The following is a 25,378-nucleotide window of genomic DNA, read 5'->3' on the forward strand; positions in this document are numbered from 1 at the left end:
CCCCACTCAGGCTGTCTCGCAGGATGGGGAAGTGACAAGAGAGGGGGCAGGGAGGAGGGAGTCAGGACTGTTTCATCTTTCAATTTTGATTTACACACTATTAGGAATGTTACCTGCCATTTAGTGAACACCTACTGCGTGCCAAACGTGGTGCCAAGCACTTCAGATCCACAACCTCATCTGAGCCTCACAACCATCTTGTAAGACAAGGATTATTTCGCCCCTGTAGAAATGTGGAAACTGGGGGGGAACGGCTCACCCCAAGTTACATGAGCAGGGATATAGTTGGTGTTAAACCAGAATCCTCCCTTTGTCTCCAGACCCTTCATTGTTTTGCCTACATGAGGGACAAAACTAACTTCCAAGTCATCAGTGAGGGTTTAAGACAATCCATTTGGGGCACAAAACCCATCCTTTCGTTTCAGAACTGGCTGTGTGATGTTTCACTTGTTGGGATTCCAGAAACGACAGTTGACAGGGCCTCCCTTTGGCCTCCTCACTTCCTCCACCTCTGGCCCCAGCCTCTCAAGTCCGGATTCTGGCTTCCAAGTAGGGCTACTAACAAGGAAAAGCTGTGTTTGTGTGACTTTCTACTCTTCAAGCTTTCTACTCTCCAAGTACAGACCTCATCAAGTACTTTACCACGCCTCAGGAATGAGGGTGCCTTGAGCCCCATTTTATAGATGACAAGAATAAGGCTCAGAGAGGGTGAGAGACTCTCCTGAGGACACACAACTAGGAAACAATAGAGCTAAGATTCAGGCCCACGAGGTCCACCCATACATCTGGAGAGACACACATGAGGCTAAGAAGGGGACAGTCCTAACTAGGGACAGTTAGTGTGTAACACACACAGACCCAGTGTGTTCTTTCTATCCGTGCCGCTCTGCAGATGACTCAGACTTTCAGAGCACTGACATCTGGAGAAGCCACAGTGGGCCATGTGGATGGTCCCATGGATGTGTCCTATCAGCACTGCAGACATCCTCGGATGGATCGTTGTTTGTTATCTCCACCCTATGCCACCCAGGAAGAAAAATCCATAGCTCCCTGCTACTGACAAGAAAATGCTCAACCTCCCTGGCTTGGCATTTGGGCTTCAAAACGCCTGTCCAACCTTGTCTCCTACCATCCCATCTCACCCTGAGTGAGATCAGGCCCTAAGTCCTTTGCCTCCATCAATGCCCTACCGGCCCAGGGCCATCAGTCTGAGTGACAGCTAGGACCATGGGCACGAACGGAAAAAAGCCACTGCATCCATTCCCCATCCAGGTATCTCTCTCCCCCTGCCAGTACCTATCATTCCACTACTAGAGTTTCACTCTGCTGGGTGAAAGCTTCATCTCTTAGAAACTGTTACTAAGCAGGTACAGATATGGCAGCAAAGAGGTGGAGACTGCAAGCCCAGTTTTGCCACTTCCTAGCTGTGTTATCGCAGGCAAATCTCTACTCTAAGTCTGGGTTTCCTTGTCTAAAAAATGGGGATAATAAGAGGCACCTGGGTAGCTTAGTCAGTTGAGCGTCTGACTTCAGCTCAGGTCATGATTTTGCTGGGTTTGTGAGTTTGAGCCCCGCATCAGGCTCTGTGCTGACAGCTCAGAGCCTGGAATCTCCTTCAGATTCTGTGTCTCCTCCTCTCTCTGCCCCTCCTATGCTCATGCTCTGTCTCTGTCTCTCAATAATAAATAAACGTTAAAAAAAAATTTTTTTTAATGGGGATAATAATAAACACCTGGTTTTCTAGGGTTATTAGAATGACCATGAAATGAAAATGCTCAGCACACCAGTAGATGCTCAATAAATGGCAGGAATTACTATCATTACCTTGATCTGTGCAGAGGGTCTGTGGAATCCAGATTATGGAGGTCAGGGCTAGAGAGTGAGGAAGGCTTAAGACCACGGTGGAGGTGCCAGATGTGGTCTTGTCTCTGGCTGGGGGGCCGAGGGGGTGTCCCAGGAAAGCTGCACCCATTTCTGCCTTCTAGCCCCAGTGACCAGTTGGCCACCCACCTTGCTCACTGAATTCATTGTCTTCTGTCTCCATCTGCTCTTCATCCTCGTCACTGTCGTAGTTATAGTTGGGGTCATGCTTCATGTACTGGAGGCAGAGGCTGGTCACATTGGGCACATGAGGACCCATCTCCTTGGGGCATCTGTTGGGGTGGGAGTGGGGAGGCTCTGCTGGACAGGCAGGACAGGGTAGCAGGTGGGCCCGGTGGTGAGTCCTGAGATCTTAGTGCTTTGAGGCCAGCATTCTGTCCCACCCCTTCCCCACCAACTTCCCAAAGAAACCGTGGGCCCCCCTCTCCTGGCACCCGTACTGCACCTACTTTCTCAGGAAGGCCTCAAAGGCCTGGAGGCAGGACTCCCGGAGCTCATCGTCATCCAGGTTGCAGAATTCCTCCACCAGGGGCATCAGGCGGTCCAGGTGGGCCCCTAGAGAGCCAGGTGTATCACTGAGGGCAGGACAGACCCATCCCCAGGCTCCCTCAGCCCACAGCACTCAGCTAGTCCCTGCACCTGCAGCCCTGGCCACTGCAAACTCAACTCAGCAGCTTCAGAGTTGAGCAGATGTGGGTTCTAGCCTTGTCTCTGCCACCTATGACCTATGCAACCTTGGACACAGCACAACACTTCTCTGAGCTTCATCTACTCATCTTCCCAGTAGGGACAGCAATGCCTACCAGGCAGAGATTTTGTGAAGATTAATGACATGTTGCAGATAAAGAGTTCCACCTAAGTCTTGGCACAGGGGAGGCACTCAAGTAGCATCTGTTGTTGAAACTATTATTCATGCCCTCTTCTTATTTCCTGCACTAGGTTGTAGCCCTAGGTGGGAAAAACAGAAATGCAGGCACTGCCCTTATGCACCAGGCAAGAGGTGCCCACCTCTTTAAAGGGTTCTGTCCCAGCCCTTCTCCAGTCACACCCTTTCTCATTTTCCTGCCCAATTGACCATGAACCCTAGTCTGACCCTGTGCAGACATCCTTCTTGGGTTCATACTCCCAAGAGTGACCAACAGGTAGCTGTTGTTTGAGAGAGGATGTGGACAGAGCATGGACTTCAGCCTGTGTTCCCCATGTGTGTTCATAAAGTCCCCTGGAGTGAGAGAGCCAGAGAGGAAGGAGGGGTAGACTGTGGCCAACTCTACCCACACTGCCTTGTTCCAGCCCAGAACTTTGATGTGCTTGAAGATAAATTCAACCCCGACTGCAGGATTCCATTTCTATAAAGCTAACCTCTGGTGACAGAAAGCAGATCAGTGCTTGCCTGGAGTGGGGCAGAGGGAGGGTCAGACTGGAAAAGGGCACAGAGAAACTTTGGGGGGTGATGGAAATGTTCTGCACCTTTATTGTTGTAGTAATTTCACAGCTGTACACATAGGTCAAAACACACCTAATTGTACACTTTAGGTAGTGCAGTTTACTGTATGTACCTTATCCCCCAGTAAAAATTTTTAAAAATTCAAACCCAGCTTATAGATTGTTACTATAGCATATCTGTCAAAGTAGGACGATAGAACATATTGTATTTAAGTTTGGTGGCATGATTTATAATTACCAGGGAGACTCATAACAGGTAGGTAAGGCTCAGAAGCATGTGGAGCTCAGGGCCCACCCACTGCCTGTCAAGGTCCGCCCTCCCCCTTTGAGATGTTAGCCACGCTCCCTTACCTAGGAGGTGGCTGACACTCCGGCCCCACCCCTCTCCCCAGTTCCCACCCGGCCTGAGCCACACCCCCTTACCTAGGCTGCAGTCCGCCCCAGGCCCCGCGGCCTCTTCCCACTTCGGCCCCGCCCCCTTACAGAGGGGCTCCACCCCCTTACCGAGACGGTGGCCTGCCTGCCGGCCTACGCTACCCAAACACTGGATCAGAGTGCGGATCGCGGCGGGGCTGGCGGGCGCACGCGGGCCGGGCAGCCGATCCAGCAGGTGGTCAGCGAGCTCCACGAAGAGGTCGGTGCTGCAGGCGGCCGCCAGGTGGCCGAGTGCCCCGACTGCCCGCTTGCGCACAGCCAGGCGTGGGCTGCTCAGTTGTGGCAGCAGACAGTGCAGGAGGCTGGCGTGGAAGGCACCCAGAGGAGCGCCCAACCTGGGGAGTCGGAGGGGACGTCGGACGGGGCCCACCCAGAGGGCAACCTGGGCCAGGCAGCTCTCCTTCCCCCAATCCTCTCCTGACCTCCTCGCCAGAATTATGACAACCCAATCGGCCTTGGTATAAGGAAAGGCGCCCTGCAACTGTGTGGAGTAATTATTTATTCTTATTACACAAGAGAAGGAGAGGGGAGGGACTTTCTCAAGACCACTCAGCCAAGAAATACAAGGCCAGGAGTTGAATCCAGATGTCCAGGTTGCCAGCCTGGGGAGAAGGCCTGATGGTAATAGAGTTTGGGTGTCTCCAGTGAGGCTGATTTCCTTGGGAGTCTGGGCTTTGCCTCTAGGCACACTCTCCAAATACCCTGACCATCCATCCCCTTTACTGAGATCACAGTGGTCTAAAACCTACCTCTGACCTGGTCACTCCTCTGCCTAACTCCTTCAATGGCTCTCCAGTGCCCTTTGGATAAGCTGAGCTCTGAGATCAAGGCAAGAGGCAAAACCAGAGAATGCGCAGGTAGAATACAGCCCCTGCTCACTTCAGCAGCTTCTATCCTCACCTCCAAACAGGCCTGTGCATTTTCTGTCCCACACATATCCTGAGACCTTTTCTTCTCTCACTCCACACAAGCACATTGACCTCACGCTCTCATATCCAGGCCAGCTCGCTGGATTTCTTTTATTTATTTGTTCACCTACAATGTCATAGGGCCTGTGCTGGGAGCTCAGGTGAGCCTAGGGCCTGCCTTCATTGAGTCTTTGGTTGAGTGGGTGCCTCCCAGGCACTTCAGATTCAACATGCCCAAATGAATCCATCACCTTCTTCCCCACACACCTGCTCTTTGTTCCCAGAGTGCACCCCACCACAGCCAATGGCCCTATGTCTGGGCCCCCACTTAGTAAAGCCAAACGCCTGGGTGTCATCTTTGAGTCTTTGCCCCTGACCCACTCCAAGTCTATCTCCCTGTGGAGTCTATCTACTAAATATAACCTGAGTTCACCTGCCTGCAGAAGCCTCCTAACCAGTCTCCTTGCCCATTCAACCCCTCCCATCTACCATGCACACTGCAGACAGGAAGAGGAGTCTGAAGCACACAAATATACACAAGGCATTCCTGGACCCCTGCCCTGACCTCCACCCCACTCCTCACACATTCAGTGTGATCTAAGCTCTTGCCCAGCCCTCTCCACATTACACCCGAGCGCCACACCTATGTTGCACAACCCCCAGGACCCCACGTCTTCTCCAGCCTCTGGGCCGAAGGCAGTCTCTCCTACCAGGGTCCCCTTTATGCCCACCCAATACAGGACAAGTCCTGCCCATCCTTGAAGGCTCAGCTAGCAGGACCCTCTCTAGGAAGGTTCCCTACCCCCATCCAGGTTAGGGGCTCCTCCTCTGAGCTCCTAAAGACTGCTCTTTTCCTTACTGTTATTCTTACTCCCCTTAGTTTATGTGTCTGTGAGCTCCTTCCTAGGAGTGCCCCAGACTCCTCCATCTCCACATTCCCAGTACCAGTTCAGCACCTGACATTTTTCTGGGTCGTGGAGTAGGTGCTCAAGTCTTGAAGGGTGAATGAATGGTTTTAAAATGTGCAATACAATTTAAAATACAGGCCCAACAAAAATAGACACTCAGATCAATGGAACAGAACAGAGAACCCAGAAATAGACCCACAAACATATGGCCAACTAGTCTTTGACAAAGCAGAAAAGAATATCCAATGGAGTAAAGACAGTCTTTTCTGGTGGTGCTGGGAAAACTGGACAGAGACATGAAAAATGAACCTGGACCACTTTCTTACACCATACACAAAAATAAACTCAAAACAGATGAAAGACCTAAAATGTAAGACAGGAAGCCATCAAAATCCTAGAGAAGAAAGCAGGCAAACACCTCTTTGACCTCAGCCGCAGCAACTTCTTACTCAACATGTTTCTGGAGGCAAGGGAAACAAAAGCAAAAATGAACTATTGGGACCTCATCAAAATAAAAAGCTTCTGCACAGCAAAGGAAACAATCAGCAAAACTAAAAGGCAACCAACGGAATGGGAGACGATATTTACAAACGACACATCAGATAAAGGGTTAGAATCCAAAATCTTTAAAGAACTTATCCAACTCAACACCCAAAAAACAAATGATCCAGTGAAGAAATGGGCAGAAGACAGGAACAGACACTTCTCCAAAGAAGACATCCAGATGGCCAACCGGCACATGAAAAAATGCTCAACATCTCTCATCATCAGGGAAATACAAATCAAAACCACAATGAGATACCACCTCACACCTGTCAGAATGACTAACATTAACAACTCAGGCAACAACAGATGTTGGCGAGGATGTGGAGAAAGAGGATCCCTTTTGCACTGCTGGTGGGAATGCAAACTGGGGCCACCACTCCGGAAAACAGTATGGGGGTTCCTCAAAAAATTAAAAGTAGAACTACCCTACGACCCAGCAACTGCACTACTAGGTATTTTTCCAAGGGATACAGGTGTGCTGTTTCAAAGGGGCACATGCACCCCCATGTTTATAGCAGCACTATCAATAATAGCCAAAGTATGGAAAGAGCCCAAATGTCCATTGATGGGTGAGTGGATAAAGATGTGGTATATATATATATATATATATATATATATATATATATACACACACACACATACATACACACAATGGAGTGTTACTCGGCAATCAAAAAGAATGAAATCTTGCCATTTGCAACTATGTGAATGGAACTAGAGGGTATTATGCTAAATGAAATTAGTCAGAGAAAGACAAATGTCATATGACTTCACTCATATGAGGACTTTAAGATACAAAACAGATGAACATAAGGGAAGGGAAGCAAAAATAATATAAAAAGAAGGAGGGGGACAAAACAGACTCTTAAATACAGAGAACAAACTGAGGGTTGCTAGAGGGGTTGTGGGTGGGAGGAGGGGCTAAATGGGTAAGGAGCATTAAGGAAGACACTTGGGGTTAGCACTGGGTGTTATACATAGGGGATGAATCACTGGAATCTACTCCTGAAATCATAATTGCACTATATGCTAACCAACTTGGATGTAAATTAAAAATAAACAAACAGGGGCGCCTGGGTGGCGCAGTCGGTTAAGCGTCCAACTTCAGCCAGGTCACGATCTCGCGGTCCGTGAGTTCGAGCCCTGCGTCAGGCTCTGGGCTGATGGCTCGGAGCCTGGAGCCTGTTTCCGATTCTGTGTCTCCCTCTCTCTCTGCCCCTCCCCCGTTCATGCTCTGTCTCTCTCTGTCCCAAAAATAAATAAAAAATGTTGAAAAAAAAAAAATTAAAAAAAAAAAAAAAAAAAAAAAAAACAAACAAAGGCTCAGCTATATCACCCCAAAGAAGAAAAAGAGAAAGAAAGGCATGAGAGAGAGGATGAACATATACAGGCTTCAGGGCTTGGAGAGACCTGAATTCAACCCCAGGTTCTGCCATTTACTGTTACCTTGGTGCTGACAGTGACTTTGGGCAGAGACAGAGACTACAGAATTGAGACGAAGGAGTTCTCCTTCCTAGGGCTGCCAGGACAAGTAAGGGACCCCAAGCACAGAGCCTGGTGTGCAGTGAGTGCCGGCTCTGTGGATTTGAGTCCCCCTCTGTCCCCTCTCCACCCTCTCTCGGTCCTCCTTGCCCAGGGTGGCCTCCTGTACCTGCTCAGCATGTCAGAGAGGATGTCCAGGGCTTCCAACTGCACAGCCACATCCTCTTGCTGGGCAATGGCACTGGTGAGCTGGCCGGTGATCTTCCGGCACACGTTGGTAGCCAGGCCAGAGCCTGCACGGAGCAAAAGCACAGCACAGTGAGGCTAGGGCTGGCCTCCACCTCTGGTCAGCCTTTGCTGTCATTATGTTCCTGAGCTCACATTCCTGAGAATCCTGCTGACCCTACGTGGTCCAAGGTTTGACCCAGAGTCTGAAAGAACTAAAGGGGGTGGCTAAGGAAGCTGAATTGATGGCTGACCTGTTGGCTGATTCACCCCATATCCAACACCTCTGCCTTCTACCTTCTAACTAAGGAGGCAGGAGAAGCTCCTTTCCTAGATGCTCTTGCTCTTAGCAGGGGCCAAGTGACCATGTTTTGGGCAGTGAGCTATAGGTAGAAGACTTCTGAGGGCTTCTGGAGAAACATGTGCTTTCCTTATAAAAGACAAAAGACACAGGCAGAGACCTCACCCTGTCCTAATTGAGCTGCTAAATGAATTGCTACAAAAGTGGAATGGCTGATCCCTCCAGAATTATGTGAGAAAAGCAACGCTGTACTTCTTCAAGCTGTCATTAGATTTTGTTACTCGCAGCTAAAGCATTCCTGACACAGAACCATGAAGTTAAACAGAGCTGGGTCTGAATTCTCTGCCACCTACTAGCTGGCTGGTCTTAGGTAAATCTCTTCAACTCTCTGAGCCCCAGTTTCTTAACTGTAAAGTAGCACAAATGATGATAGTGCCTAATCTCTGGGGCCTGGGTACCTGTGGCTGCAGGGGGGAGCTCCGACAGGACAGTCTTGAGGCCGATGCCAGCGATGTCTCGGAGCTGCTCCTTATCTGACCGCATGTTGGCACAGAGGGCATCCACGATGGTCTCCACCTGGTACTCCTTCACTTTGCCCACCAGAGGACCCAGGCTGAGTAGGGAGAGAGGGAGGGATGGGGTCCAAAAGCCCCAGGCTCAGCCTGAGTCACACTGCTCCTTAGGGTCCCCTCAGGCCCACAGGGCCACATGTGCTGAGGAAAAGGCTCCAGATCAACAGGGGACTCCCTATTTTGCCAGAAGGAGAGGCACCCTATTGCTCTGCCAACATCATTCCTGGCACCTCCCAAACCTGCACCACCTCCTGGGTTTTGCATCTCAGTGTATGGCCAAACCAGTGAACCCAGTAACCTCAGCTGGAAACCAAGGAATGCCTGAGAGCAGCAGTTCTCAAACTTGAGCGTGTATGAGAATCTACTGAAGGACTTGTTAAAACTGACTTCTGGGCCCACCCCAGATGTTCAGATTCAGAAGGTCTAGATGGGGCCTGAAAATTTACATTTCTAGTAAGTTCTCAGTAGATGCTGATACTGGTGGTCCAGGGACCACACTTCGAGAACCTCTGCCTTAGAGCATTGCTTTGCCTACTGTAGTCACAGATCAGCATCATGAGTGTCACCAGCATCACCTGGAACTTGTCAGAGACGCAGAATCTCAGGTCCTACCCTAGGGCTACTGAACCAGAATCTGCATTTCAACAAAGGCCCCAGGTGATTTGAATCCACATTGCATTTTAAAAATAGCTACACTAGACACACCAGTTCTCAGCCTTAACTGTGCATTGCCATCACCTGGGACCTTTAAAAAATTGTCACCTGGGTGCTAGCCCCAGAGAATCTGAGTTAATTGGTTTTCAGGTGTGGCCTGGACATTGGCAGGGTTTTTTTTTTTGTTTTGTCTTTTTTTTTTTTTAATTCCCTAGGTGATTCTACTGTGCCATTAAGGTTGAGAACCTCTGACCTAAATGAGTGGTTCTGAGATGTTGGTGTTCATTAGAATGCAGATTCCCAGGTGCTGCCTTCTCATCTGCCTACCTCAGCCTCCTCTCCCCACTCCTCCCAGTCCTGAATCTGAATCCCTGGGGAATACATAGCTTCAACAAGGGTCCCAAGATACTCCAATGCATACCAGTTTGCAAACCCTGGCTCTCTTGATGTTTTTCTCCATCAGTTCCTCCATCTAAGTAATCATAGGGTTCCCGTTTCCACCTCCCATAGTTCCTGATTGGGGTGCAGTGCCCTCAGGGGTGTTCTGGAAATTTATGGGGGCTTTTTTTGGTCATTGTAACTAATAAGATGTCGCTTCTGGCTTTTATTTTGGGGGTGGGGGGTGGCTGGGAAAGACAATATTGCAAAACAGAACATATTTCACATCCTGCTGGATGTGTTCTAACATCCCACTGGGCATTCGTATAGGAAAAAAAAAGCCTTTCTATAATTATCTGAGTCCAAAATCTACTTTCAATTTACATATAAACACAAAGTACTTTTTATACTATTTTAATAGACTCTAAATTTTCCAAGCATATAATTGTGTAGGTAAATTAAAGGAAGACTGTACTTGGTTTTTTGGGAAACTACCAGGAGATGTTCACCGTTTCAGAAAATCTTGTCACTAAGAGCAACGCTGCTTGTGGTATCTGAGTCCCCAGCATCCATACCTGTCTCTACCTACCAGCTGCCATGGCACCCACAATGAGCCTACATTTAGAACAGGCTTCTCATGACTTTATCACTTCAGTCAACGGGCCCAAGCATTTACATACCGAACACATGCTACTGTGTTACTGGTTCTGCTACTGGGAAACCACCATCCACCCTATCTTATCGCTACTGCATGGCCAGAGGGATACTTCCAGACGACAAACATGACCACGTCATGTTCCTGCATAAAACTCTACTGAATTCCCTCTGCTCTTAGGATCAAATTGAAATTCATTAAGACGACCCAGAATGCCTGGGCTTAGCTCACAGAGTTCGAGAGGCAATGCCCCAATTCTCATTGACCCCTGCCATTCCTCAATCCTCCACCTACACACACGTGTGCCCTGCACATACCTCATCTTGCTTTTTTAGCTCTAAAGGTACTCTCCACGGTCTCAGGACTGTAACCTCATAGTGCCAAGGGGAAAGACTTTTGGGGCCCCCTCTCCCTTCAGCTCTCACCACTCTTCTGCATGCCAACATGACCTTCCAGCTGCCAGCACATGCATCTGTACCTCAGGGCTTTCTCTGGCTGGAGGCGTCATGGAATACATAACCCTCCATGCTACCTTGGGAACAGCCTCAACAGGACTTGACAGCTGGCGGGTGGAACACTCCACAGGGCGTCCCCTACAACTGTGTCCCAAAGGCCCCCAGTAGGGTTAAGCTCCATCTGCCCACAGCAGTATCTTGTTTGATATTTCACACCTTATTGGTTTTCTTCCTTCCCTACCTCATTTTCCTATTCTCCTACTGGAGTTTTCTGAGATCACTTCCCAAATAAACTTACACTTGAATCCTTGTCACCGGGTCGACTTCTGGGGAAATCCAGACCATGGCACTGTCCACCTCCTCTGGGGCTTCAAGAGCTGCTCAGCAACTATTCTATCAGAAGCTGCACCCCAAAGAGGCAATCCCTGGGGTTCTGTCACACCTGGCCTTGTCCCATCCATACCAAGGCCAAAACTCACCACTTGACGGCCAGGTTCTGCACCTCGCCATTCTTGTCCTCCAGGAGCCTGAGCAGCATCTTTACCACCTTGCGCTCACTGTCCTCGTCCAGCTGGATGGAGTCCTTCTGCAGCTCTGACATCAGGTCACTGGTGGCCATGAACCTGGGCATGAGGGCAGAGGAGGATTACTGAGCAGCTCCAGGCCCCCAGTAATTTGGGAGGTATCTCAGTGTTCCCCCAGAAGCAGACCTTGATACAAAGATTCAAGGGCAAGTAGATTATCTGCACTGTAGGCATGGTCGGGCTACAAGGAGACCCATGTGTAAGGCACCAGCTGCCACTTGGTGGCAGACTATGAGTGGTACAGCACCCTGGCCAAATGCTGAGCGCTTTGAGGTTGGTGGCTCCTGCTTCTGCCATTTATGTAAATGTGAACTTGGGCATGTCACTTCACCTCTCAGAGCCCTAGTTTACCTGTCAGAAAAAAAAGGGGGGGATAAGAATAGCACCTGCCTTGCGGGGTTATATGGAAGTTAAAATGAAAGAACGTATGTGATGGACTTAGCATACAATGAGCACTCAGTAAGTAGTACTTCATTATAATGGCATGTTACATCACTCACCTCTCATTCATGCTAGAAGGTCGAACAGACACCTCTCTACCAGACAGGTGGAGTGGGGCTAGCCCTGCCCACCCCCACCTCAGAGAACCCACTCAGCCCCTGCCTTTAGACCAGTGGTTCTCAAACTCTAGCTGGCATCAGAATCACCCACAAGGCTTGTTAGACACTGCTGGGCCCCACCCCCAGGGTTTCTGGGATCAGGTCTGAGACGATGCCCAAGAATTTTCATCTCTAACAAGTTCCTGGGGGTGGGGACCCTACCCTGAGAACTACTGCACTAGGCCATGCTGATGGGCCACAAGCACATCTTAGACACTAGTGTCAACAGCTGACCAGTCCACAGCCATGGCTCCCTGGTCCAGGGTGGGCATCAGAGCCACAGGTGGGCAGATCTGTGTAGCCTGATGCTGTGTCCCGGGGAATGAAAACTGCAGTGGGAGTCTTGAGTTGGAAGGCCATGAGCTGGGGCTGCAAGGGCATCATGGAGCACTGCTCCTGCCAGGATTAAGAAGGCAGAGCAGCCTTACACTGGCAGCCCTTGGCTGTGTCCACCTTGCATATGTTTTTCAAAAATCTGATTTATCAGCATTTGGGAAACTGGGAAAGTTGATGTAAAAGTTGTGATTTCCAGATTCTCTTGAAAATAGAGTATTTGGATACAACTGGGCCAACATCCCCTGGTGACAATAACTGGCTGGTCAAGGCATGGCTGCCCTCATTAGGTAGGACACTCTCTCCAGTCCACCAGGTTCCCACCAGGCCCACTGCACCTGTTCACTGGCTCCCGCAGGCACTTATGAGGACAGGCTGGAGAAGGCCAGAGCGGAAAGGAGAGATGCGTCAAAGTCAGGGCCAGACGGTGGCAGCCCCAGAGAAAGCCTCCAGCTTTTGGTGACCCACCAGGCCACTCTGCCTCCTCACACCAGCCTTGCTTTTGGGCTTGAGCTTGCTCTGTTAACAAGAGCCTCCCCCACCCCTCCCAAGCCTCCTGTGGCAAAATTGATCACAGTCGGGATTCTAGCCTCATCTTTGCAGGTTCAGACCTGCTGCATGATGTCACGGGGAGGCCCCCAGCGCCCTGTTACCGGGAAGGCACTGGTCTTTGTCACTGCTGTTTATTTTTAACAGCTGGGATTAACCTCAAGCTGCTGAAAGGAAGGAGGCTGGGCTGGAGGCCAGGAGGGAGTGGCAGGACTGACTGTGCCCACCTCTGGGCCTCCTCATTGCAGATGCAGCCAAGGTAAGATGAAGGAGAAGGTTTGCAGTTGAGCCAGGCCAAGGCGTGGGGTAGACACATGCATTCCTAGGTCTGCCCGGCTGAGGGGACATTCCGAGATGGCAGCCAGGGTCTCTAAGCTGCATTTCTGCTGCAGTTCATGGTGACCCAGCTCATCCTGGAAACTGAAAGAATGTGTTCCTTTGCCCAAGATGAGCCTCCTGCCCCCCCTCTTTCTTCTCTGTTGAACTCCTATTCGACTGTCAAGGGCCCAGCTCAAATGGCCCAGCCTCAGGGATGACTCCTCTGACCACCGTGCCCTATCCCCAACCCACAGTCTCTAATCATGCTTGGTTCCCCTGGATAGATTTCTGTAAGAGCACTCTGCACTCCTCATCCTTCATTACAAGCTTGGTCGCCAGCATGTCTCCTCATTAGATTGTGAACTCACAAGGGCCCATCGTGTTCATCCCTGGGACTCCAGACCCAGCAAAGAATAGTTCTGGAGAGGGCCTGGAAGGCAGGGCGAGGGCAGGAGGGAAAGGAGGGAGAGAGTCAGCCCCTGACAGCCAAGCAGTGTGTGGAAACCCGAACTAAGAAACCAACCCTTCCGAGAGATGCCTCAGCATTTCAAACACCCCGAGTTCCTGCAAATACCTGGCTCACAGAGAAAGAAAGCCGTATTGTGTACATGGATGTGGTGGTGGCAGTGGGGGATGTAAAGCATGTAATTTGGTAGATAAGAGCTTTAGCACTGAAGTTTGGCTTCATTTATTCTAGGTGAACTTAGGCAACTGACCCCTCTCTAGAGTCTCATTCTTCCCACCTATGAAAGGGGAATATTCTTTGCTCCACTTCATAACATCCTTGGGAGGTTTCAATAGGACAACCAGCTCTTCTCGTGAGGCAGATGGGAAAACCAGGCTCAGAGGGGTTGTAGGAGCTGTCCAAGGACACACAGCAAGTTGGGAGGAGTCTCCGCCCACCAGTCAGGTCTCCCAGCTCCTCAACAATTACTATTATGTTTTCAAAAAATGATTTGGGAATTCCTGCAAGACCCCCCAGTTTATCCATCTGGCTGCTGGAGTCTGAGTGGGAACTGAGCAGGCTCCTGCCCAAAGAGGGACAACATGGATCAAAGGTTTCCTTCACCCTGCCTGGGACTCCCACTTGCTGTCGCCACCTGCCTCCAGAAGCCAGAGGACACAGTTTCAGTTTCATTCCAGAGAAATCCTAGAGGCAACTCAGCTGAAATACTCTGCCACATGGGCACCTGGACAGTTGGTCAGCAGGACCCAGCCTTCCTGGTATTCGGACTTTAAAAATAGACACCATCCTCAAATGCTTGGGTGGTTTTAAGTGTTCTCAGGCAGAGCAGACTGAAAGGGCTTCTCTGGCTCTAGATGGCAGGGCCAACTCCCTCTCTTGGAGACTGGACCTGGGGCCCAAGAGACAGTGGTGCAAATCCCCTCGGCCACTAGCCGACTATGCAACCTTGGGCAAGTCACTTCACCTCGCCAAGCCTCTGAAGAACAGGAAAGACAATCATACCACCCAGGCAGAGGGGTGGACTGACTGAGACTGCACTGGACAGCACAGCAGGGAGCCTGGGATCCAGAAAACATTCACTGAGCACCTTCTGTGTACCTTGAACAGACTCTGGGATGCAAAAAGGAAACACACAGGCCTGGCGCAGGGGCTAGAAGTGATGCAGTAGAAACATGGGGCAGGGAAGGCGCTGTGGGAGCCCAGGGGAGGTGCCCAACCCTGCCTGGGTGTCAGGAGGCATCCCAAAGAGGTGACAAAAGAGTAGGGGTGAGCCAGGTGAAAGGAGGAAAGAAAGGGGGTGGGGTTTACAAGTAAAGAGTGGGCAGAGGGCATGGCAGGTTTCTGATGTGCATAAGTAACGATTTATTAAGCACTTACCTGGTGCCAGCCACTAATCTAGGCATTGCACATGTTATTAACTCTTTTCATACACACACCAACCCTCTGAGGTGGGTTCTATTATCATCCCATCTTATAGAAACAGAAATTGAGGCTCAGAAGTCCACAGTCACACAGCCAGTAAGTGGCTGGGGCCAGGCTCTGAATCCAGCACTGTGTTCTAAAGCTCTACTCAGAGGCACTTGAGGGGTGCTGAGGATTGGGTGTCAGGAGAGGGCAGGAGCCAGACCAGGAGAACAGGGCCTCAATCTCCTCACCTGTCAGAGGGCTGGAATCAGATGGCCTTGCTGAGATCTCAGTTTCTGGCTTAAGACTGACCTGGATTTGGACCCCACGTCCTCCACTTCATAGCTCTGTGACTGCGACTAGCCCCTTCATGACTCTGAGCCTCCATTTCCCTATCTGTAAACTGGGGATAAACTGACAGAATGTTCAATAAGTGGGTTATGTTGGTCTCTGTGGGCTCCTTTTAGCTCCCAGGGTCCAGAACTGGCTGTGTGACCAGGGCCAATCCCTTTGGCCTCCAGGGGCCTCAGTTTCCCCCTGAGGATGAGGGGGTTGGACGAGAGGTTTCCTCCTTTCTTTCCAGCTCTGTTCCTGTGTGGCTCAGAGATGTCTGGAGAAAGGGGAACAATGATAAGGGGAGTGGCACCCAAACCCTAAAAGCCCCCACCCCAACCATCACCTACCAGTGCCTGCAAAGCCACTCAGCCCAGCCCCCTCCTTAGGGCTGTGTCAGAGCAAGCCTGGGAGGGGAGGGGAGGAGAGAAGATGCCCTGATGAAGTGCAGGGAGGAGGCCTGGGATGACTCTGAAGAGAAGAGGGCGGTGCTGAGGGTATCCATGGACAAGTCAGTCCCCGGGTCGTGGGCCCGACAAGGGACTGAGTTCCAGTGCCGGGAAGAAGAGGCAGGCGCTGGGATGCCCAAGGAGGGGCTGAGGGCTTCACCGTGGGTTGAAGCGGGGGGCCTGGGCGCATCAGCCACGGGGAGAGATGAGGGCTGGGCAGAGAAGGAGAGGAGGCAGAGGAAAGGTGCAGAGGGGCGGAGCCTGGGCTCCGCCGACCAGAGGACGGTGGCAGGGGTCGAAGCGCGCACGGTGGGAGATGAAGCTGGGACTGTAGAAAGGGCAGGGCAGCGACGCGGGAAACAGGGAAGCCGGGGAGGCGGACGCGGGGGTCAGGGGAGGTGTGGAGCTTTACGCGGGGAGAGGGACAGGGGCTGCACGCTCGTGGGGGATGGGCCGGCGCGACCAGAGGCTAAGAAGGCCCGGGTTTCAGTGGAAGGCGGAGAGACTGGGGGCCGGGCAGCGGGACGCACCTGAAGTCCTTGTCGCTGGACGTCATCTTCTCCAGAAGACTGGAGATGTGGAAGGCGGCGGTGCTCATGGTGGCTGCACGCCGCGGGGCCGGCCGGCGGGAGGGAATATGGCGGCGCGGGCGCCCCCTCCCCCGCCTCGCGGCGCGGGCTGCGCTCACCGGACAGAAATAGCAGCCCCCGCCCCGCCCTGGTGGCGCTGCGCTCGCGCCTGGGCCGGGGCCGCGGCGGCAGGCGGAAAGGGGCCTGGGAGAGGCTCTATGGTCTGCTCCCGGACACCAGCCACTGCTCTGTGCGTGGCCCAGACCGACTTGCACACCTCCAGAGACGGGGAGCTCACCACCTTTCACCGGTAAACGCCTCCTGATTCCTATGGGTCCCGACTCTGGTTGCGTGGCACTCGCGTGGGATCAGAGAGTCTCAGGTTCAGATCCCAATTCTCCTGGCCAAATTACTTCACGTCTATGAGCCTCAGCTTTTTCATCTGTAGGCATTCAAGCAACAAGAGCTGCTATTGTGGGTCAAACCAACCAAAGCACTTCCACCCCCACCCTACTCCTCATGTGGCCTGCCTCAGAATCAGGCAGGAGCTGAAGACTGTACCTAGTCACCAGGTCCCTTGCGTGCTATCTCCAATCTTCAGGCCACAGGGTCAGTTTCTTCATTTTATAGAGATGCAGCTGAGACCCAGAGAAGTGTAGAGACTTACTAAGTGTGGAACAGCCAATGGATCTGAGATGAAATCTGGACAGACCCTAAATCTTTCAATGCCTTGTGCAACAATCCTTCAATGAAGCTGCCCACACCTTCTTCAGTTAGGTACAAGCCCAGGGTTGGAGGATATGTAGGAGTAGGAGAGAGCCCTGTGCCTTTTTAAACAGCCAAGAGGCTGCTGGCTCTCAAGAAAGGGAGGCTCAACTGAGCACCTCAGTGGCTCAATTGGTTGGGCATCCGAACTTGGCTCTGGTCATGATCTCTGCGTTTGTGGGTTCGAGGGCCCCGTAGGCCCCTTGGGGCTCTGCATCTGGAGGTGCAGAGCCTGCCTGGGATTCTCTCTCTCTCTCTCTCTCTCTCTCACCCTCTCTCTGTTCCTCACGCATTTATGCTCTCTTGCTCTCAAAATAAATAAGTAAACTTAAAAAAAAAAGAAAGAAAGAAAGGGAGTAGCATGTGCTTCAGGGCAAAACAACACTGCATTCAAATTCCTGCTAGGTTGCTTCCTGGCTGTGTGGCCTTGGGATAAAAACACAACTTCTCTGACCTATGTTTTTCTCCCTCATAAGATAAGGATTAAAAATATCTTTTTTAATAGAGATATTAAAAAGATATTTGGGGGCAGCTGGGTGGCTCTGTCAGTTGAGCCCCTGGCTCTTGATCTCGGCTCGGGTTGTGATCTCCATTGTTCATGGGAGTGAGCCTGTTAGGCTCTACGCTGACAGCCTTGGGATTCTCTCTCTCCCTCTCTCCCTGCACCTTCCCTGCTTCCCCCTTCCCCTCTTTCTCTCTCAAAATAAATTATATATATATATATATATATATATATATATATATGTATGGGTATATATATACATATGTATGTATATATGTATGTATATATATGTATGGGTATATATATACATATGTGTATATATGTATGTATATATATATATATATATATATATATATATACTTTTTTTTTTTTTTTTAAGAAAGTGCAAACAGTGGAGAGGAGGGGCAGAGGGAGAATCTCAAACAGGCTCCACATTCATTGTGGAGCCCAAGGTGGAGGTTGATCCCACAACCCTGGGATCATGAACCAAGCTGAAATCAAGAATCTGATGCTCAATCGACTGAACCACCCAGGTGCCCCCAAAATATCTTTATTTTATTATATGCTCATTGGGTAGCTGGTTTCTAGGACAGTGCTGTCTAGAGCAGAACTTTCTGGAATGTTGGAAATTTTCTTTGTCTGCACTATCCATTATGGTAGCTATTAGCCACAGGTGGCTATTGAGCACTTGAAATCTCACTAGTGTAACTAAAGAACTGAATTCTTAATACTATTTACTTTTAATGAATTTAAATTTATTTTTTATTTTTTTTAATGTTTATTTAAAAATAATTTTTTTTTTTTAACGTTTATTTATTTTTGAGACAGAGACAGAGCATGAACGGGGGAGGGGCAGAGAGAGAGGGAGACACAGAATCGGAAGCAGGCTCCAGGCTCTGAGCCATCAGCCCAGAGCCGGACACGGGGCTCGAACTCACGGACCGTGAGATCATGACCTGAGCTGAAGTCGGACGCTTAACCGACTGAGCCACCCAGGCGCCCCTTTAATGTTTATTTTTGAGAGACAGAGAGAGACAGAGTGCAAGCGGGGGAGGGGCAGAGAGAGGGAGACACAGAATCCAAGCAGGGTCCAGGCCCTGAGCTGCCAGCACAGAGCCCAACACGGGACTCGAACTCACGAACCATGAGATCATGACCTGAGCCAAAGTCAGACGCTTAACTGACTGAGCCACCCACGTGCCCCTGAATTTAAATTTAGCTACCTGTGGCTAGTGGCTACCATAGGGGCAAATGCAGTTCTAGACAGTAGGAACATAGCAGGGGACTAGACACACAGCTCCTGACCCTTGAAGACCTTATATTCTAATGGAGGATATGAGTATTAAAAGAGTAAGTGATCACATCAGGAAAATAAGATCTATACAGAAAATAGGGGCTCCTGGCTGGCTCATTCGGTAGAATGTGTAACTCCTGATCTCAGGATTGTGAGTTTGAGTCCCACTTTGGGTGTAGAGATTGCTTTTAAAAAATCTTAAAAAAAAAATAAAAAGAAAAGACAAAGGGGTGAGAGAATAGAGATGTATGGAGGGGCAACTTTAGCTAAGGTGGTTGGAGAAGACCTTTTTGAGGAAGAGATATTTGGGTTAAGACCTAAACAGATGGGAAGGAGACAGCTGGGCAAAGATGTGAGGGAAGAGCTTATCAGACAGAGGGAACAGTAAGGACAAAGGTTCTGAGGCAGGAATGAGCCGGATGTATTTAAGAAAAGGCAATGACTGGGGTGCCTGGGTGGCTTAGTTGGTTGAGCATTCGATTTTGTCTCGGGTCAAGGTCTTGTGGTTCATGGATTCGAGCCCTGCATCGGGCTCTCTGCTGTCAGCACAGAACCTACTTTGGACCCTCTGTCCCTCTCTCTCTGCCCCTCCCCCGCTCACATGTGCTCTTTTTCTTTCTCTCAAAAATAAACATTGAGAAAGAAAGAAAGAAAGAAAGAAAGAAAGAAAGAAAGAAAGAAAGAAAGAAAGAAAGAAAAGAAAGAAAATAAAGAAAGAAAGAAAAGGTAATGGCTGGAATGTGCTCACTCCCCTACTGGATGAGGAGAGGTCAGAGAGGTACCTGGTTAGGGGCCAGATCATTCACAGCCTTTCAGGCCAAGGTGAGAAGGTGGGTTTTATGTTGGAGCACTAGGAAGCCACTGGAAGGTATTAAGCAAGGAGATGAGGTGACTGGTTTATTTTTTTAAAAAGCTCTCTCTGGCTGCTAAGCAGTTGTGCAGTCATGATTAATAGTGGTCTGCATCAGAGGAGCGGTGGTGAAGGTGGGAACAAACGGACAGATCCTGAATGTATTATAGAAACGGAATGTAGCAGCTTTGCTGAAGGATTGGATGTGGACATGAGAGGGAGAAGAAATTATAGGCGTTTAGCTGGAGCAGCTGAGAAGATAGTGATGCTTTTTATGAGGATGAGGGAATCAAGGGAAGGAACCCTTTGCAAGGAAGGAGGACTTAAGATCTTTGCATTGACCTGTTGTCTTGGAGATGCCCACAAGGCATCCAAGGAAAGATGTCATATTGACAATTGGATACACCATTTGCATGGGGGGAGAGCACTGGGTCAGAGTTAGAGATCAAGGGAAGGTCTTCACACAGAGATGGTGTTCAAAGTGATAGGTGTGTACAAGGATGGACAACACTAAGTGTTACCAAGGATGTGCAATAAATAGAACTCTCATATGGTGCTGGTAGGTGCTTTAAATTGATGCAGCTACAATGGAACACTGCTTGGTGATATTTATAAAAGCTAATAAGCATGTATCTACCTTGACATACCCACACAAGAGCGGGGTTCAAACTCACAAACTGCGAGATCATGACCTGAGCTGAAGTCCAACACTTAACCAACTGAGCCACCCAGTCACCCCCAAATTCCCACTTTAAATAGTTGATTTCTCAATTTCTTCTAGGAAATCTGTTCTTTTTTGCTTACTATATTTTTATATTATTACTAGGTGTGTACACATTTAAAATTATTATACATCATGGGGAAGTATCCCTTTTATCCTTTGTACTGATAATCTTTTTCCAAAATCATGCTTTTTGCCCTAAAGCCTATTTTGTCTGTGATAAATATAGTGATGCCTGTTTTATCTTGGTTAGAGTTATTTGACCTTTTTTTCTTCATGCTTTTCTTTTAAATCTTTCTGGAGGCTAATGTTTTGGGTATATCCCCTACAAACATTTTGAATTAATTTTAAACCTACCAAAAAGTCGTATATAAAGAAGAAAATAATAAAGGTCAGAACAGAAATAAGTGAAATAGAGAATAAAAAAGACAATAGAAAGGATCAATGAAGGGTGCCTGGGTGGCTCAGTGGGTTAAGTGTCTGACTTCAGCTCAGGTCAGGATCTCACAGTGAGTTCAAGCCCCGTGTTGGGCTCTGTGCTGACAGTGTGGAGCCTGAGAGACCTCTTCCGGTTCGGTGTCTCCTACTCTCTCTGCCCCTCCTCCACTCATGCCTTTACTCTCTCTCTCAGAAAGAAACATTAAAAAAAATTTTTTTTAAAGAAAGGATCAATGAAACCATTGATCTCTCTGATTGTTTTCTCTGAGGAGCTAAACAAAATTGACAAACTTTTAGCCAGAACAACCAAGAAAAAAAGAAGACTCAAATAAATAAAATCAGAAATGAAAGAGGAGATGTTACAACAGATACCACAGAAATACAAAGGATCATAAAAGAATGCCAACAAATTGGACAGCCTAGAATAAATGGATAAATTCCTAGAAACACGCACCCTTCCAAGACAATCATGAAAAAATAGAATCTCTGAACACACCAGTTACTAGTAAGGAAATTGAATCGGTAATCAAAAACCTCCCAAAAAACAGATGTCCAGGATCAGATCCTTCACTGGTGAATTCTACCAAACGTTTGAAGAATTAATACCAATCCTCAAACTCTTCCAAAAAATAGAAGAGGCGCCCTCCCCAAAAGTTACAAAATAGTATGGAGTTTCCATGTATCCTCTCATCTTCCCCTAATCTTAGACCTTACATCACCATGTTACAACGATCAGAATGAGGAAATTAATATTGGTACAACACTATTAACCAAACCTTACATGGATTTCACTAATTTATCCAGGAGTGTTCTTTTCTAGTTCCAGGATCCAATCCAGGTTCCCACATGACATTTAGCTGTCATCTCTCTTTAGTGTCCTCCAACAGGTGACTGTTCCTCTTTCTCTTGTTTTTCATGACGTTCACCCTCCGGAAGAGAATTGGTCAGTTATTTTATGGAATGTCCCTCAATTTGGGTTTGTCTAAGGTTTTCTCATGATTAAATTGATGTTATGCATTTTGGGGGCAGGGATACAACAGATGTAGTGCTATGTATGCTCTTTTCGGTTCATCTTATCAGGGGCTTCATTATGTCCATATGTCTTATGATTGGTGATGTTAACCCTGATCATCTGGCTAAGCTGTGATCATTAAACTGGGTTTTACCACTATAAAGTTGCTCTGTTTCTCTCTTATTGTTGTTGTTTTTTTAATATTTATTTATTTATTTTGAGATAAAGAGAGCGAGCGTGAGCTGGGGGAGAGGCAGAGAAAGAAAGGGAGAGAGAGAGAGAGAAAGAGAGAGAGAGAATCCCAGGCAGGCTCTGTGCTGTCAGCTCATAGCAGGACACAGGGCTCAATTTCACAAATCATTAAATCAGGACCTGAGCCGAAATCAAGTGTCTGAGGTTTAACCAACTGAGCAACCCAGGTGCCCCACTCTGTTTCTCTTTGTAATTAATAAGTTTATAATTTTGTAAATTTACATTTAAATTTTTATAAATCTTAATAAATTAGAAAATTTTGCACATTGTACTTAATAAATATCTTGGAGAATATCATTTGACACTATGCAAATATCCTGTTTCTTTGCACACTTTCACCCACTAATTTTAGTATCCACTGGTGGATCTTTCTGTTACTATTATTGCTGCCAAATGGCAGTTTTCTATTTCTCTTTCCTTCAACATTTATTAATTGAAATTCTTCTGAAAGGAAGAGATTTTTCCTTCATTTATTTTTTTCCAGTTATTTATTCATATCCATGGTCAAATGTAAATTCATTTTATATTTTGGGTTATAATCTAGTACTATTATTATTTATTTTGTTGCTCAAATTTTTCTAGGTCTTCCCATTGGGAGCTCCTTCAGATCAGCTCCTATGTTCTTTTTATTTTTTTTATTTTATTTTTATTTTTATTTAAAAAAAATTTTTTTTAACGTTTATTTATTTTTGAGACAGAGAGAGACAGAGCATGAACGGGGGAGGGTCAGAGAGAGGGAGACACAGAATCTGAAACAGGCTCCAGGCTCTGAGCTGTCAGCACAGAGCCCGATGCGGGGCTCGAACTCACGGACCGCGAGATCATGACCTGAGCCGAAGTCGGCCGCTCAACCAACTGAGCCACCCAGGCGCCCCTATTTTTTTTATTTTTTAATTTACATCCAAGTTAGGTAGCATATAGTGCAACAATGATTTCAGGAGTAGATTCTTTAATTCCCCTTACCCATTTAGCCCATCCCCCTTCCCACAACCCCTCCAGTAACCTTCTATTTGTTCTCCATATTTAGGAGCCTCTTATGTTTGGTCCCCCTCCCTGTTTTTATGTTACTTTTGCTTCCCTTCCCTTATGTTCATCTATTTTGTATCTTAAAGTCCTCATATGAGTGAAGTCATATGATATTTGTCTTTCTCTAATTTCGCTTGGCATAATACCCTCCAGTTCTATCCACGTAGTTACAAATGGCAAGATTTCATTCTTTTTGATTGCTGAGTGATACTCCATTGTGTATATACCACGTCTTCTTTATCCATTCATCCATCGATGGACATTTGGGCTCTTTCCATACTTTGGCTATTATTGATAGTGCTGCTATAAACATGGGGGTGCATGTGCCCCTTTGAAACAGCACACCTGTATCCCTTGGAAAAATACCTGGTAGTGCTGTTGCTGGGTCGTAGGGTAGTTCTACTTTTAATTTTTTGAGGAACCGCCCCATACTGTTTTCCAGAGTGGCTGCCCCAGTTTGCATTCCCACCAGCAGTGCAAAAGAGATCCTCTTTCTCTGCATCCTTGCCAACATCTGTTGTTGCCTGAGTTGTTAACGTTAGCCATTCTTACAGGTGTGAGGTGGTATCTCATTGTGGTTTTAATTTGTATTTCCCTGATGATGAGTGGTGTTGAGCATTTTTTCATGTGCCGATTGGCCATCTGGTTGTCTTCTTTGGAGAAGTGTCTATTCATGTCTTTTGCCCATTTCTTCACTGGATCATTTGTTTTATGGGTGTTGAGCTTGATAAATTCTTTATAGATTTTGAATACTAACCCTTTATCTGATGTGTCGTTTGCAAATATCTTCTCCCATTACGTCGGTTGCCTTTTAGTTTTGCTGATTGTTTCCTTTGCTGTGCAGAAGCTTTTTATTCTGATGAGGTCCCAATAGTTCATGTTTGCTTTTGTTTCCCTTGCCTCTGGAAACGTGTTGAATAGGAAGTTGCTGAGGCTGAGGTCAAAGAGGTGTTTTCCTGCTTTCTCCTTGAGGATTTTGGTGGCTACCTATCTTACATTTAGGTGTTTCACCATTTAGAGTTTATTTTTGTGTATGGTGTAAGAAAGTGGTCCAGGTTCATTCTTCTGCATGTCGCTGTCCAGTTTTCCCAGCACCATTTGCAGAAGAGACTGTCTTTATTCCATTTGATATTTTTTCCTGCTTTGTCAACGATTAGTTGGCCATATGTTTGTGGGTCTGTTTCTGGGTTCTTGATTCTGTTCCATTGATCTGAGTGTCTGTTTTTGTGCCAGTACCATACTGTCTTGATGATTATAGCTTGGTAATATAGCTTGAAGTCCAGGATTGTGATGCCTCCTGCTTTGGTTTTCTTTTTCAAGATTGCTTTGGCTATTCAGGGTCTTTTCGGTTCCATACAAATTTTAGGATTGTTTGTTCTAGCTCTGTGAAGAATGCTGGTGTTATTTTGGTAGGGATTGCATTGAATATGTAGATTGCTTTGGGTAGTATTGACATTTTAACAATATTTGTTCTTCGTATCCAGGAGCATGGAATATTTTTCCTTTTGTGTGTGTGTGTGCCGTCTTCAATTTCTTTCATAAGCTTTCTATAGTTTTCAGTGTATAGATTTTTCACCTCATTGGTTAGATTTATTCCTAGGTATTTGCAATTGTAAATGGGATTGATTCCTTGATTTCTCCTTCTGTTGCTTCATTGTTGGTGTATAGGAATGCAATTGATTTCTGTGCATTGATTTTATATCTTGCCACTTTGCTGAATTCATGGATCAGTTCTAGCAGTTTTTTTTTTTTTTTGTGGAATCTTTTGGGTTTTCCCAATGATACACATATAGCGTATCATGCCATCTGTGAAGAGTGAAAGTTTGACCTCCTCCTGGCCGATTTGGATGCCTTTTATTCCTTTGTGTTGTCTGATTGCTGAGGCTGAGACTTCCAGTACTATGTTGAATAACAGTGGCGAGAGTGGACATCCCTGTCATGTTCCTGACCTTGGGGGAAAAGCTCTGTTTTTCCCCAAAGAGGATGATATCAGCATTGGGTCTTTCATATATGGCTTTTATAATCTCGAGGTATTATCCTTCTATCCCTACTTTCTTGAGGGTTTTTATTA

The 25,378-nt window shown here is 47.8% G+C and overlaps 2 protein-coding genes across 10 annotated transcripts in view; one reads left to right on the top strand and one right to left on the bottom strand.

Moving 5' to 3' along the window:
* Nucleotides 1-16,515, bottom strand: part of CAND2 (cullin associated and neddylation dissociated 2 (putative)) — a 33,586-nt gene extending 17,071 nt beyond the window's left edge. The window contains exons 1-7 of one of the 2 annotated variants that reach the window (XM_058725929.1): nucleotides 16,409-16,515; nucleotides 11,323-11,466; nucleotides 8,588-8,742; nucleotides 7,773-7,896; nucleotides 3,829-4,094; nucleotides 2,331-2,436; nucleotides 2,011-2,153 (exon numbers count right to left, since the gene is read on the bottom strand). In XM_058725929.1, the coding sequence (XP_058581912.1) occupies nucleotides 2,011-2,153; nucleotides 2,331-2,436; nucleotides 3,829-4,094; nucleotides 7,773-7,896; nucleotides 8,588-8,742; nucleotides 11,323-11,466; nucleotides 16,409-16,476 (1,006 nt within the window). In that variant the 5' untranslated portion in view covers nucleotides 16,477-16,515. Of the gene's footprint in view, nucleotides 1-2,010; nucleotides 2,154-2,330; nucleotides 2,437-3,828; nucleotides 4,095-7,772; nucleotides 7,897-8,587; nucleotides 8,743-11,322; nucleotides 11,467-15,347; nucleotides 15,471-16,408 lie in introns of those variants that run through there. The other variant, XM_058725928.1, reaches the window with a different exon arrangement.
* TMEM40 (transmembrane protein 40) overlaps nucleotides 16,516-25,378 on the top strand; it is a 78,712-nt gene continuing 69,849 nt past the window's right edge. For 7 of the 8 annotated variants that reach the window (XM_058725936.1, XM_058725934.1, XM_058725935.1 and 4 more), the window contains exons 1-2: nucleotides 16,516-16,757; nucleotides 16,896-17,056. In XM_058725936.1, the coding sequence (XP_058581919.1) occupies nucleotides 16,516-16,757; nucleotides 16,896-17,056 (403 nt within the window). The remainder of the gene's footprint in view (nucleotides 16,758-16,895; nucleotides 17,057-25,378) is intronic. The other variant, XM_058725944.1, reaches the window with a different exon arrangement.

This window comes from Neofelis nebulosa, chromosome 4 (genome assembly GCF_028018385.1).
Source record: "Neofelis nebulosa isolate mNeoNeb1 chromosome 4, mNeoNeb1.pri, whole genome shotgun sequence".
Lineage (NCBI taxonomy): Eukaryota > Metazoa > Chordata > Mammalia > Carnivora > Felidae > Neofelis > Neofelis nebulosa.